The sequence below is a fragment of the Xenopus tropicalis genome, chromosome 7, assembly GCF_000004195.4.
Source record: "Xenopus tropicalis strain Nigerian chromosome 7, UCB_Xtro_10.0, whole genome shotgun sequence".
NCBI lineage: Eukaryota > Metazoa > Chordata > Amphibia > Anura > Pipidae > Xenopus > Xenopus tropicalis.
This window is the reverse complement of record NC_030683.2, coordinates 99,134,087-99,149,839: the sequence shown is the minus strand read 5'-3', so window position 1 is coordinate 99,149,839 and position 15,753 is coordinate 99,134,087. Positions and strand designations below refer to the sequence as shown.

Genomic DNA, 15,753 nt, shown 5'->3' with positions numbered 1-15,753 from the left:
CTGATGACTTCACTAATGACTAATTTCTAAAGATATCTTAACATGTAATTACTGGTTTTTGTTTGCACAACATTCCCACATGACAGAATAAAGGGCATGTGGGAATGTGGTGCAGGGGCATTTGTTTGCAGAGACAGTGGAGAGTACAAGTTCTAAAGAGAAGTGTTTGATTTGTGGGATTAAGCATTAAATAATTGGAAAGCATCTAGGATGACATCGATAAAGGGCGGTTACTGATTCAGCAGGAAGGAAGAGGGTGCAAAGGAGGAAGGAGTGATGCAATGTGTCATCAGCCTAAAGTTGATAGAGATGCCCAAGAGGGATTTGTTTACCAAAGGATGAATTATAGATGGAAAATAGTAATGGTTTCAAGACAGTGGCTACTGGTAGCAGCAGGCAGTGCCAGGAGAGAGGAGCTGAAGCCAAATAGCTAAAAAGGAATAACAAAAGTCTTGATTGGGCACTGCCATGCCAGTTCAGAGTAAAAGAGTATGTGCTCTTGTATCGGTTATTGATTGCTTTATATGTTACTCTATATGTCCAATGTATGTAACCCACTTATTGTACAGCGCTGCGGAATATGTTGGCGCTTTATAAATAAATGTTAATGTAATATGTGCTCCCAAATGGCACAGGTTGAGGATGCCTCAAGTTTATAAAAAGGTCAATGTAATGCAATAAAAGCCACTCAGTTGGCACTGAGTCTAGTAACCCATAACCCTCAGTCAGATTTTTACTTTCAAACAGGTCACCCATAAACTTGATGATTGGCTGGTGAATCTTAACAGGCCTTGGGCAAAGTTTGCAACTTTTATTACATTTTCCGTTATGAGTCTATGAACAACAGTCATAAATACTTTCTTAGGAGAATACAAGGAAGGAGAAAGAAGGAATACATTGACAATATTTCCATCAGACAAAACAAAGGGTGATAAAAGACAGACTTACAGAGGCCATTTAAAAACTGAAGTCAGTGTGTAGGATATTAATAGCACAGTGGGAGATAAGTCAGACAAATATAGACAATACACTCAACTTGGTGGCAAAGGGCAGTAGAGAAGTAGGAGATTGTTGGGTTCAGGGACATTTTTCATGACAGCAATTGTTATTGCACAGATAAAGATTCAAGCTGTTAATGGAGACTACAGAAGAATGCTTAGGGCTATGGCACACATGGAGATTAGTTGCCTGAGATTAAATAAAAATGCTTTTCCATTGGCAATAATATATATCTCTATCTCTTCAGTTTTCCAAAGTAGCTTGAAGTTGTCCGTTGAGGTACTAACTATGATTTTGCACTTTGTATCCTGCCTTCCAAGGTATATGGATTGCCACATGATTCTGTGCTCTAAAAAAGAGTATACAGAAATGCATCCCTCTGATGAATACTGAACTGCCTGCATTAACCTAGACTGTACTGTCTGCGTTAACCTAGACCTAGACTGTTCATGAGGAACGAAAGGGGTTGGTACTTAAATGTCTCCCATTTAGCTCCCTAACTCTTGCATTCCAGACATGCAAAATAGGCAGCGCCAGGGGCGCAGGCCAAAATGGGGCTCTGGTCCTAGCACCTGCTCAATGGCAGATGATGAGGACAGAGTTGTCATACTCCTGCCAATGCAGTTTGAGGTGCTGAGCGCAGCCAGACCCTGGACAGAAGCGTTCTTTGTTGAATAAGCACTATAGGGCATGCTTTGGCATTCTATGCTGAGGAATAAGGATCACTCTCATGGGTATGTCGAAACTGATGCCAGAATCGTAAATAGAAAATAATCAATAAAAGAAAGAAAATATGATATGTAATTCATTAAATAAACTAAACAAAAAGGGCAGGGGATGGGGGCCCAGTGCAAATTTTACACCAACGCCAATATGGCCGCACTTACACTATTGGGTGTGCTCAGTGGTACAGTTTGGGAGTGAAAAGCGTGGCCTCTGGAGGGGGGTAAGGTTATATTCATACTTTTATTCTTCTTTAATATAAACATATATTGACATAAATAAATGGGTATGTACAAAGACAGTAGATAACAGGTTAACAAAGCAGAAGTCAGGAGGCTGACACTGTAAATTGGTGGGTACAGGAAGTCACAGAGAAAAGAGTAGTCTATAGACAGGTGCAAAGAGAAGCACAAATGTACAAAAGGCTACAGGTGTGTCTGGCAGCCTGAAGGTAGAACTGAAAAACCAAATACATTCCCGGAACAATAGCGCCGGCTGTGGGTCAAAGCAAAGGAAGAGTAAGCTGTCAGCTGTAATTCTGTAACTGAACTATGGTTCAAAAAAGTGTGGTTCATGTTCTGCGTTGCACCCACTTTTATGGAGGAGAGGGTTGAAGGGGCTGTTTCCCAATGACACAAAAGTGTGCTGAACATCTGAATCTATCCAGCATGTGAGATCCTTGCATTACCCTTCTTATATTATGCAGGGTTGATAAACAAAATATTACAGTGTTAATTGAATAGAAGACAGCTTTAGAATATACCCAGTTGCAAATATATTAGTTTCAGTATCAAGATCTGTTTTGCATAATACAAAAGATGAACTTTCCTATATTTTTAATGGAATTAATAGTGCATTTTTAGTGTTTTAGTAGTTTTACTCCCTGTCAAATATGCCCAATAATGATTTATGACAGAGATTATGAATACCATGCTAAGACTCAATTATAAATCAATATAGTGGCACAACTGATACATGTTACAAACATGCAATATTATTGTTTTCCTCCCTAAAGAACAGAAAAGCAGAAGAGCGCAGGCCGAGAATCAGCCCCTATGCTGGCATAAGCCTTCTTCCTTGCCTGCACCCAGATCCGTTTCATGTCCTGGGTGCATGCATACATGGTAGATTTAAACATGTAAATGCATACTTATGTGTTTCCATGCCGAAATCCACTCTGAGTGCCTGCACCATGGCCAACACAATGGTTGTAGGTGCAAGCAAGGAAGAAAGTTGATGCCAGTGTAGGGGCTGATTCAGGGCCTGTGTTTCAATTTTCATAAATTGTAAAAAAAAAAAATCTTATACAATTGGTACCAAACCCCTTGAAATTGTCACAGATTTATCCAGGAACTGTTAATACTTGTTGGAGATGTAACAAAGAAATAAGAGATATGTTACACATATGGTGGTCCTGTTCTATCATCCAATCCTTCGGATATCGAATTATATTTCACGGGATTTTGTTTTATCTACAAAACTGACATTTATGACAAACTTCCTAACAAAGCTCTGGAAATAGTAATTTTTCAATTATTAAATACAGTCAATACAGGAAGCTCAAAATATATAAGAATACTTCTGGTCTTTATAATTTATAGTTATGTTTGATGTTTCTGGGGTTATTTTTGGGAGCTACCAGTTATGTTAAGTTATGGTGTTTTTCTTTTCTCTCTGGAGATATTGATAAAATAAGCAGTGTAATTATTATGATTTACATGTATTGTAAAAACTAATAAAAAGTAAGTTGAAAAAAAAGGAATGCTCTGATTATAGGAACTGTAAGAATAAAATTTCACACATAAAAGCTTTCCTTAATTCTTGCACGAGCTATAACTAATACTGAGATTTATTGTGGGTGACTAATCTTCTTCTGTAGCCTCCATTAACAGCTTAAATCTTTATCTGTGCTAATAACAATCACTGTCATGAAACAAAATCTTGAACCTAACTAACGCTGGCCATACACAGGCCAATAAAAGGTGCTGACAGTCTGAGATGGCAGCTTATTGGCCCATGTAAGGGACCCTCGATGGCTTGCCTGACTGATATATGTGCCAAAGATTGGGCACATGTCGATCGGCAGATTTAAAAATCTCATCGGGGCAAGGAGCGCATCGGCACGTTGATGCGATCCTTTTCTCAATGGCCTGCATCCCGTCAATGTGATCCCGAAGCCCGAACAACAATTGGATCAATCTGATATCAGAACAAGATTCAGTTCCAGGAGAAAAAACTTTTCTCCAAATTCCGTTCTAGTGTTTTCCCATAGACTTCAATAGAGTTTCACCTGATAAACTTTGAAATAAGTTTTTCTGAACTGAATTGTATCTCAAATTTTCTTTTTCTCAATTGAATCTGGCCCTTTGTTTTGTATGATGGAAATAATAAGAGGTAACCGTGTAAATATATTCCTTGTTTCTATTTCCTTGTTTTCTCCTAAGAAAATATTCATGTTATTTTTTTACATTCCAGTAATAGCAACTCTACAAGTTCACCTCAGAGGTGACAGGCAGTTGGGCTAGTTAGCATGGGCAGCTGTGGCTAGCAAATACAAGTTGCCAGGTCGGGAAGTCCAGTGTTTATGTTTTAGTTAAGTCTGGGGAGCTGCCAGCGCAAGCTGTTTGACAGGCGAGAGAAAAATGAGGGAAAGTGGGGGTCAGTATCAGGCAGCAGGTGGAACCCCAATCTGCCATCAGGCTACATTATTGCAGTGAAAGTTGTGCTGGGCATAAGAAGAGTCCTGTGGTAGCAAAAGATAAAATGAGAGAGTGAGATGTGTGCATTGTGAAGAAGTAATAACTGTGGGTGACTAATACTGGGTGGGCAACCCGGAATGACTGAGAAGTGCTGCAGTAAAGGTTCAATGTTTTCATTTACTCCAAAAGTATCTGCAGTAAAAGCTTGAGCACAAACACTACCCATTGGGTAAATAGCCAGAAACCTATGGTAATCGCTTGCATTTAGTGGTGGTCAAAACAATTTGTCCTAACACAAAAGTAACCTAAAAGAAAACAATACTCCTCAACAATGTAAAACTGCTTCATCTGCTTCTAAATAAACCATTTTCATTCAAATGAGTGGCATGTGCCATTGTGTAATCCTAAATAGAAAATTGCCATTATAAGTACTAAGGGCCGCCCGTGGGATCACAACCAAACCCTGTTAGGTCACATCAGCCAATTAATGGACAATGTTCTGTCTTTTAATCCCACACTTCTTTCTGTTACAGTTAGAGCTGCATTATTTCAGGTGATCTCTGAAGGAGCACATAGACATCACAAAATGGTGTCTCAAGTCAAAAGATGTAAAAGGGCAATATTTACTGATATATATTGTAGTTTGGTAAGATTTGATAGGCCAATTAATATGATAAAAATTATCTGTTGGTTAAGAATTAATTCCCAGGATATAGTTTTCCTTTAAAGGCACTTATACATTGCACAATATCAGGCATATCCTCAGGGAATTAAAGAAAAGGTTGCTGCTATCTACTTATAACATATGGGCAGCCCCAGAAATTCTCAGGGTTGGAGGGCCATGGATTTCATGTGGTCAACCAATAAACCAACTCAAGTCAATGTTTCCATAAAGTTCACAGGTGAGTTTTTTCTGGATTTTAAAAATGTGACTTAAATTGACCCAAGTGTGAAAAAATTAGGGAAATTAAAGGAGAAGGGAAGGCTAAGTCACTTGGAAGTGCCAAAATGTTAGGCATTTTGCCCCGGGCTGGTGCCCCTGTACGAAGAGAACAGCACCAGCCCGGGGTAGCAGTGAGCGCTTCCTACTTCCTATTCGCTTGCGCGTGCATGCGCAGTACAGTGAAAAGCCAAACTTAAAAAAGAAAGTCGGCTTTTTACTCTACTGCGCATGCGCCGGCCCACGGATTTCGCCGGCAGAAGAAAAAGGAAGAAGGAAGCGCTCGCTATAGGTACCCTGGGCTGGTGCTTTTTTCTCCTAACAGGGGCACCAGCCCAGGGTACAAGGTAGGCGATCTAAGTCACTTGGGGGTGCCTAACATTTTGGCACCCCCAAGTGACTTAGCCTTTCCTTCTCCTTTAAGCTTACAACACATGAAATGGGTGACCATAATGTGTGTAATTATGTGAAACTAATAAAGAAGAACTTTCCCATTGTACATCACCTTTATATTCATTACCTCATTGTCCACGTGCCTGAGGTTATTTTTAGCTTGGACGTAGATTTCTGAGGTATGCTGTCCTTCTGGAGGGCTTGGCGCTGGATAGCATGGAGGTGGGGGCAATCTAGAATCAGAAGCAGGTGGTGGTGGGGGTGGAAAAGTTGGTGGTGGAGGAGGAGGAATTACTGAGCTATCTCCTTTCTTTGGGTTGACTTCTGGATCTAGCATGTCCATGTATGCCTGCATATCAGTTATAGTTTCAGGGGGTCCTGTGAGAAGAGAAAACCAATTAAATATGAATTTGCATTATTAGGTCCTTTCAGGTTTAATCTGTATTTAGTATTGCCCAAAAAGTGACAAAAATATACAGCAAATATACCAGTATCAAAAAATAGATCATGACAGACAAATGTAATTGCCTTCTGTGTGGAAGTAAATAGAAGCCTAGAAGCCTAGATATTGGGGTGGCAGTGGATGTGATCTACTTAGATTTTGCTAAAGCATTTGATAAAGTACTACACAGGAGGTTATTGTGTAATACTAAGAAATATTGGCCCACCACATAATATTTGTACTTGAATAGAAAAATGGCTGATGGAAAGATTACAAGTAAATGGAACATTTTCTCATTAAACCAGTGTTGTTAGTGGAATACTGCAGGGGTCAGTCCTTGGTCCTTTGTTTTTTAATTTGTTTAATAATGACCTTTCTGCTGACAATACTAAGTAAGTTCCATGGAGGATGCTGCTACTTTGCAGAGAGGTTTGACTAAATTATAGAACTGGGCAACAAACAGCTAAGTTAGGCCTTTTGGTAGAAATAACATAAATGCAAGTTATAAACCAGTGGTAGTATGTTGGGGGCCTTGTTAGCTGAAAAAGATTTTAGTATTTTTGTGGATAACAAACTGTGTAACTCTAGGCTGTGTCTGTCAGAGGTTAATTAAGCAAATACGGTACTGTCTCGCCTTAAAAAGGCATTAGCTTTGTAGATGAAAACTTTGCCTCTTTGTAGGTCTCTAATAAGGTATCACCTTGAGTATGCAGTGTCATTTTGGGCTCCAGTCCTTAACAAGGATATTAATGAGCTGGAGAGAGTACAGAGATGTGCAACTAAGGCTAATGCCACACGGAGTGTATTCTCAGCAAGCCAAAAAACACTGCCGCGAATATGCCCGCTACTTTAAATTTCACCTACCTTGTGCCTAAACCCGAATAAATGCAATACGCTCGGGTGCAGGCACATGTAGCTGATATCCGCCAAAAAACATGAGACTTCGCATTTTCGGCAGATATCTGCTATATGTGCCTGCACCTGAGCGTATTCAATAAATTTGGGTGCAGGCACAGGTAGGGGCATTTTTAAGCATATGGAGCGTATTCTCGGCAAGTGTTTTTCGGCTTGCTGAGAACACGCTCCATACGCTTCGTGTGGCAATAGCCTAAATTGGTAAAAGGAATGGAAGAATTAAAATATGAGAAAAGACTATAATGGTTCTCTGTAAAAAAGATGCTTGGAAATTTGGTTAATTTTTAACTAGTGAGATGTTATAACACCATATTACAATTATTTAGACCACATTTCTTTGTAAAAGTTATAATAACTTTGAAAATATAAAAAATTAAATTGGAAAAAAAAACAACGCTTGGAGAGGACATGATTACTCTTTACAAGTACATTAGGGGACATAATAAACACATATTGGGGGATATTGCTTCACATTTAAAAAACCAAAAGGCCACCCCTTTAGATGCAAGAAACTGTACTTTTACTTGAAGCGAAAATGGTTCTTCATGCTGAGGGCAAATCACTTATTGGAGAAAATGCCTGGGTGCACACCACAAAACAGTAATATAGAATAGTTAGCAGCTTAGTTACCATCAAGTGCAAGCTGTTTTATTATTACAGAGAAACAGGAAATAATGTTTTAATATTAGAATTATTCGCTGTAATGGACTCTATGGGAGATGGACTTTCTGTAATTCTGAGGTAATATTTTATCTTTTAGTCTCACATTTCACATATATGTATACAGTAGTTATGAGCAAATCTGTCCCATTTTGCTTAGCTGAAAATTTTTTTATCAGCCATGAGAATACATAAATATAATGCTAGGATAATAAACTTACTGGATCCAAGCCCTTCATGTTGGTTCTTTTTGTCTCCCACACTGGATTGGCTGGAGTTGCAGGAGTCATAGTTGGACAATGTACTAGAAGGTGACCCAATGTCAAAATGGGCAGGTTGTGTCGACATGGTTGTGTTTGGAGAAGACATCCCAGAATCCGGTTGTTTCAGTTCTATATCTGCAGAGGGATCCCGAGACAGGACTCTGTGCTCCACACTCTAGAAGACAAAATAAGTATCAAATTCATAATTTTATGTCATTTTTTTTAATAGTCACAGAAAGTTATGAACAATCAAGTTAATCAGGTAACCTCGGTTACTTTCAACAGCAATTCAGCCCCAACCAAGAGCCACAGACTGTGACTGATACACTTGCAGGAAAGCTAATGAAGCCAATTACATATTAACTGCAAAAGCCAACGACCTGCCCAGGTGCACTGCTACTACTGTACTTTCATTTAATGTGTGATAAAAGCAAAGGGTGCAATAATATACTTACATTGCCCATGTTCACTGCTAAGGCAGGACCCCCTGATGGTTGCTTGTTTGATGCCCTTTAAGTTGTAATGTTCTCTGCACTACAAACAAATCCTTCTTCCCAATCATGGAGGAAAAATAGCACAGCTAAGCTCACTTTCCCCTAGGGACCAATGAAATTGTCTCACCTCTCCTGAGGGTTACCATCACAATAATTATTTTCGCTGTTAAGGGTAACACCGGTGCATTGCCTTCTGGAAGCCAGTCTTTTATTGCAGCAAAGTGATTTTCTATCCGTGGCAGATGTACACGATAAAGTTCACATTAAGTAGAATAAACTGCCATTAGCAGAATGTGACTGTCATGCCATTTTTTCAACTATTACGTTGTTTATTGTGTGGATTTTTCATGTTGCCCTGGGATCATCTGTGCCTTAGTGTGACACAGTTACTAATTATTATAATAGCTGTTACAAACCTGCAAAAATGACAATTCAGGTCAGCTGCAAAATGGATGGATACATATGAACTTCCTTTAGAACTGCTCTAGATACTATTAAATTCACAGACAAGATCTACTTATAAAACCTAATGTTCTATAATTAGTAGCCACTTTAGCATATAATGAAAATCATGAAATTCTTCAGTTGCCTTCTCCCCTGTGCTATACCATCCCTTTAATCCCAGCCACATACACAAACCCCAATGCTGTATGCTGGAATGGTATTTGCATTAAAACTATTTGCCTTTGTTTCGAGACACATCATTAATAAAGGGTCATATTAAAGGGATTGAAGCGGTCCTACATTAGTGCTCATGTGTCATTATAACACCCACAGCCCTTGTTGCTATGGACCTGCTCAGAAAGGGATGAAATATGAATAATTTACTAGCAACCACACACAGACATACTAAGCACACATACCTGATCTGAAAACTTAAAATCCACACACTGAATTTTAAAAAAAAATCAATCTATTCTATTTTCTATTTTTTTTTTTTTTAATTTTAACACTGAATATGTGCTTGTGTCTAGATTTACTTTCTGGCTCTACATCCATAATAGCCATAAACACCAAAAATATCCTTGTTGATCAGTTACACTAATCCATGTTTCTGTGCTGTGAAGCCATCAGATAATTGGTTGAGATTACTAGTCAGTTGCTTTCCAATTAAGAAGTTATCTATTACATATGTTCTAGTTTAGATTATTAATTACATTATCTCCTTCACAACAACAACTACAAGTTTGCTTAAAATATAGATATGGGATAAACAGCCTAGGCAGGCAGCAGGTAGTGCAGAGGTACCCACATATGAGTCTAATGGGCCAGTTAAAGCGACAAAATATTAACAAATTACAAAACAGATGTAAGTCTATTTTGCTTGTACAGGTATCGGACCCCTTATCCGGAAACCCGTTATCCAGAAAGCTCCGAATTACGGAATGCCCGTCTCCCATAGACTCCACTTTAATCAAATAATTCAGAATTTTAAAACTGATTTCCTTTTTCTATGTAGAAATAAAACAGAACCGTGTAATTGATTCCAACTAACATATAATTAATCCTTATTGGATGCAAAACAATCCTATTGGGTTTAATTAATGTTTTATTGATTTTTTAGTAGACTTAAGGTATTGAGATCCAAATTACGGGAAGACCCTTTATCCGGAATACCCTTGGTCCAGAGCATTCTGGATAATGGGTCCTATACCTGTATGTGAACAGTCTAGAAAATTAAACTCAACTTACTTGACTAGCTAGTCAGGGCCACTGTGCAGTCTTATTGGCTGAAAAGGCTATGTTCTATGTCTGCCCCTGAATGGTTTTCCCTTAATTACCGGTGAGGCAGTTAATTTTAGATAGAGACAAAGGACTCTAATCTAGTTTTAGCAGGGAATCCTCCCTGCTCTTCCACTCCTGCTTAAATCTGACCAAATCTGACTAATCTGACCAGAGAAACAAGTGTAAAACTACATATACTATAGGTGTACTCCTATAATGGTGGTTATACACTGGCAGATTTAAGCTGCCAGTCAGCCTGTGTATAAGTTCCTCCAACGGGCCTACCCAACAGATATCTGGCAGAAAATCAGGTAGATGACAATCAAGCAGGTATGAGTTTCCTATCAGATCGCTGACCGCATATGTGCAGTCCTCAATCCGACTGCCTACATAGTGGCAATTATGATCTGATTGTTGGCCTAAGAGACAAAAATTATCAGATCAGCCTGATATTGCCAACCTCAATCTATGTGTATGACCACTTTAAAAGCTAGGAGGAAATTCAAATTATATAGATGCTATAGAGCTACTTAAAACCAGCACAGTCTGCAGTACACCTCGTTAATTTACAGTGTGATTACTACAGCAAATTAATTTCTAAATTAGCAATTTACTTGATGTGAGTAAACATGTAACTGAACATGCCTTCTACCATCACATGGACTTAGTTAGGTCATATAGTAAAGAGCAGTGAGTTCAGCTACTACAACCAGCAGTGAATACAAGAAGAACAAGAGTGAGACCAACAATATACTTAGCACAGGGCAAATACAGCACAGCAAGATGAGCAGTTTACAGTATATAAGAGCTTTGCACGGGAAAGAAACTTATCAGATACAGTAAATAACTTAGATCAGACACTGGGCTACGTATCATATTTAAATGAACCCATCAATACAACTGAGAGGCTTCACCTTCATCTAGTTGCAATTAAACAGCAAAAACATTCTGAAAGGTACCCAGTGTCTATCAGGTTTGTTTCCTGGAACTCTCATTAAGGATAAACACACAAGGGGGCCCATTTACTTACTCACGAACGGGCCGAATGCGTCCGATTGCGTTTTTTTCGTAATAATCGGTATTTTGCGACTTGTCGGATAATTGTCGCGACTTTTTCGTTGCCATTCGGAATGTTGCGCAAAATCTGGCGATTTTTTCGTAGCGTTAATACTTGCGCGAAAAGTCGCGACTTTTTCGCAGCTTTCGCGCCGAGTACGAAAGATACGGATTCATTCAAGCTTCAGTATGGTGACTTTTCTTGGGCCAGGTTGGAGCTGCAGGGTGCCATTGAGTCCTATGGGAGGCTTCCAAAATCATGCTAAGTCTGAAACTTTCGCCCGCCGCTTACGAGCGCTCAATACGAAAAAGTCGCGACAAGATACGAGCGCATCGTAATGGCTACGAAAAACTCATGTTTTTTCGCGCAAATCGTATTGGTAACGAAAAAGTCGCGACAATTTCCGCAAAGTCGTAAAGGCGCCGAAAATTCGCAAAAAATACGAAAAAGTCGCAAAATGTTCGTTTTCCAAACGGAATTTTCCCAATTCGGATTCGAATTTGTGTCTTAGTAAATGTGCCCCAAGGTGTATTCTCTGTTGCGGGTTTTCAGCTGCAGGAGAAGTGCCTGGCAGTCATTTACTTATATAGATGTATAGATATGGATAGATTTCAAATGCTAGTGGACACATTAGATATTTGTTTTGGGGGTGATACCAGTATTTTTGCTACAACTGCAATAAGTGGGCACTTGATCTGGTTCAAAACTATATTCGGCTATGCCAAATCTACAGGCATTCATTTCAGCCATGTAAGAGGAGCACTTGAACTGGCAGAGCTGTCGAGACAAACATCAGCCAGATGGGGACACAAGTGCTCTGGTGTTATGAATGAGCATCGTGCCAGTGTCAATGTTTCCATGCTCTAAGTCACCCTATAAAAGGTTTTTATTCACTAAAAGGATTCAAGCTCATTTACATTATAAACAATTCTATTACAGTGTAGCTGTAAAATTCAAGCATCTGTATCTTACATTCCTGTGATGGCTCCTATAAATGACCAAAGGAATCTACAGTACATGCATATTTTGGTTCCAATTTTTTAAGGCATCAAGTTTAGATTTAAGGGTTTGTGAACAAAGCGTGCCTGCAAAATTAGGTGCCCTGTTGTAGCATAGTACAAAACACTACACTTGCCACAGCTAGTCTTATTACCTAAAGCAAACATTTGATTTGGTAGCATGGGTTACAAGACCCAGAAAAACAGTGCAACTGTTTTACCCTAAGCCTTTTAATATAATACAGCAGTTTTCTTTTACTTTTTTGTTAACCTTGAGATAAAAGAGCTAGCACTAAGATCTGCTGAGTATCTACAGCCCAGAGCTGCTTGGCCCTGTTCAGCCCTAAAACAATAATATAAGGGTAAACAGACATGACTTTGCTTTGTGTAACTGCTGGCTTTATCATTTTTCCATTGTGCCAAGAGTCGTGAATGTTTTTGCTATATATTTAATATAACAGCATTTATTCTAGTACAAAGCACAACAAGCCAAAACAGTAAAGCTCACCTCTACCCTAATCAAGGTAAACATAATACATAACAGCTTCTATTCAAACAGCAATAACCACAGATACGCTTGCAATGGAGAACTTACCTTCCTCCTCCCTGTCAGCTGTCAATATAAACAAGCAGTGTATAGTTAAATAATAACAGGCAGAATTTGCCGAATGCTAAGTCCCTGTTATGCGATACCCTCTGGGTCCGAAGAAAGTCAGGTTACAAGACTTGCACATCTCCAGTGCAGCCAAAGACACTTTCAGGGAACTAAAGCACTTTCCATCCTACTCATATGGTAATGCTGACGGATCATTAACATTTACTCACAATCATCTGGTCAGATTCTGCACAAGATAGTAACTTTATCACTCACTGAAGTATCTACTTAGAATTGGATTATGTTGCGTGTAATTTTCTTCCCAGGTCCAAGCAACCCTTGATAAAGAGACAGAACTTTTGAGCTATTTATTTTATTTGTTTAAGTAAGTGAGTACATAATTTAAGTAGACAGGCAACATCAACTGAAAATAAAATATCTTTGTGCATGTTGGCACATCTAGCTGAAAGTTAATCCGGCACTCTCATAACCAGTTTACCATGCAGGAAAACACCATAGAGGCATAGTTATAGGGGTTGTGCCTGTCTTTAGGGTCTCAAATAAATTAATATTTCAACACAAAAGAAAGAATTTATAGGGGTCATTTTATATTGTAACCTGAGGTAGAGGGATATGGGTGGATAGATTGTGTGGATTATAGGGTACAGTTAATAGGGTACAAAAGAGGGGCGCTTTATTAAAGTTTGCACCGGTGCTCATGGGCCTCTAGCAATACCCTGAGCCACCCTAAGAGGGTTTGCTTTTGGTATCTTTTGGCCAACATTAACTAAATTACTTTAGCAACCAGAAAGCCTGGAAGGGTCTCAGATAAGTCAATAAACTATAGAAACTAAATTATTACTGGCTTACTACTGTTAGTATAAGTATATATATTGCACTTTTAATCAAATATAAATGCAGTCAATATGTTCTCTGGTTTTAGGGTTATTTACCATAATCCACTTACACTGGGCAGATATTATGCCTTAGTTAACACCTCATTTTTTAAACTAGTAAGGCTGATGCCACAAGTGGCTGATTCTCATCCTGCTGAAAAATACACGCTAAGAATTAGCCACTACTCTGGCATAAGCCTTTCTGCCTTACCTGCACCTGGAACCATTGTGTCGGCCTCTCGCTCGGGCTGACCCAATGGTTCCAGGTGCAGGAAAAGTAGGAGGCTGATGTCAGTGGAGGGTTCGTGGTTAGATTTAGCCCTGTGTGGCATCAGCCTAAGAGCAGAGAAAGTAGAGGGTTTGCAATCTCCTTGTGCAGCCTAGGATCATGATAAGGAACACCCAAATCCCACCAGTCACCTCCTGTATGCAATGGTGGCAAACACAGACAGTGCCTCCTGCAGAGAGCATAGCTCACTGATAGTGATGAGCGAATCTGCCCTGAAATTTGCAAAACTGCATAAAAAACTGTGAAATTCGCAAATTGTTAAGTACCGTGCAACTTTTTTGTTGTGCACATCCTTTTTGGACGCACCCATGTCTTTTTTTTGCTGCAACAAGACCTTTTTTTATGCAACCGTGCCATTTTTGGCACGAACAAGCCCTTTTTGACAGGAACCCACCCTTTTTTGACGCAATTTTTTTTTTCCCGATACACAACTTTTGTTTCACTAAACAATTTGCAAATGGCTAAATGCAGAATTTCACTGTGAATCTATGCCTGGCAAAAAAAATTAATTATTATATTTTTGTGGTATGCCTTTTGCTATTTTTATGAGGGGGGAAGATACCCGCATCTACTGCTCTCCTCTTGATCTCTCCCCATCTGTATTATTGGGGTCACTTATAACTTTGACCTCCACAATATCACACCACCATCTAAAACTCAGTTTTGAAAAATTTGTTGTCTTTGCATCATATTCATATTTTCCAGTCCCTCGACCACACAGGCTCATTCCATATCGGTCATCTTAACACTCTCTTTTAAACCATAAAGTTAAAAGTCTTTAGCTCCTAACTAACCAAACCGCTTAGAACCACGATATGGAATTCCCCACCAAAACCACTGTAACCTCCTCCTTTGTGATGGGGCTCCACACAATCCTCTATCTGCATTTAGGGATCTTCTAAATATTAAGAGAATCAACCATGTATCCAGACATTTTATATCTGCTCAAATACCCAAACATACAAGCACAATTAATGGCAGAACAAAAACTGACTGAACTATTTAAATAAATAAAATGCCCTTTTTGCCATGTTACAATGGGGCACATGCTTTATATGCATGCATTGCGACCCCAAGTAAAAGTGCTTCCTCCTTTCTCAGTTGGAATCAAGATATATAGAATAAAACAGCTTCTTAAATCAATAAAAGTCTAGTTTGACTATGAGCAAGGAAAGTGTAATACACTGAAGGGTACCGATTTATTTAAGAACTCCCCCTCAATGTATTCAATCACCAACGTTTGTTCCGGTGCTAGTGCTCCTGTTTGGAAAAACTGTACCAGTCCGGTAAGCACTGCACCACAAACTTTCTACTATTTCTAAAGGTTCCATTGCGGCTTCTTTATAGTCTTCATAGCTACAAGGGAGCCTTAGGAAATTCTACAAAGATGTTATTGGGGAATTTGGTTAGAAATCCATAGACTGAGGCAGCAGGACAGGAGAACCGTCCCATTAAAAAAGTAGAGTATTTAATACATTTGAGGATGCTTAACATATTGACATTCCTGTGTATTTCCATTTCTGTGTCCTTTAAAAAGAGTGGATAAGGCATACTGTCAGGTATTGAATCTTCATAATATATACTGGAATGCAAAATACATTTAGAATGCAATTGAAAAGATCCGTGCCATAACTTTTTGTAGGGGGCAGCTGTCCAAGACCAACA

General features: G+C 39.0%; 1 protein-coding gene across 3 annotated transcripts in view; it reads right to left on the bottom strand.

The window, feature by feature from the left end:
• The window catches only part of espn (espin), a 113,496-nt gene that overhangs the window by 56,465 nt on the left and 41,278 nt on the right, over nt 1-15,753 (bottom strand). For all 3 annotated transcript variants that reach the window (XM_012967357.3, XM_018095454.2, XM_018095455.2), the window contains exons 6-7: nt 7,993-8,209; nt 5,882-6,132 (exon numbers count right to left, since the gene is read on the bottom strand). In XM_012967357.3, the coding sequence (XP_012822811.2) occupies nt 5,882-6,132; nt 7,993-8,209 (468 nt within the window). The remainder of the gene's footprint in view (nt 1-5,881; nt 6,133-7,992; nt 8,210-15,753) is intronic.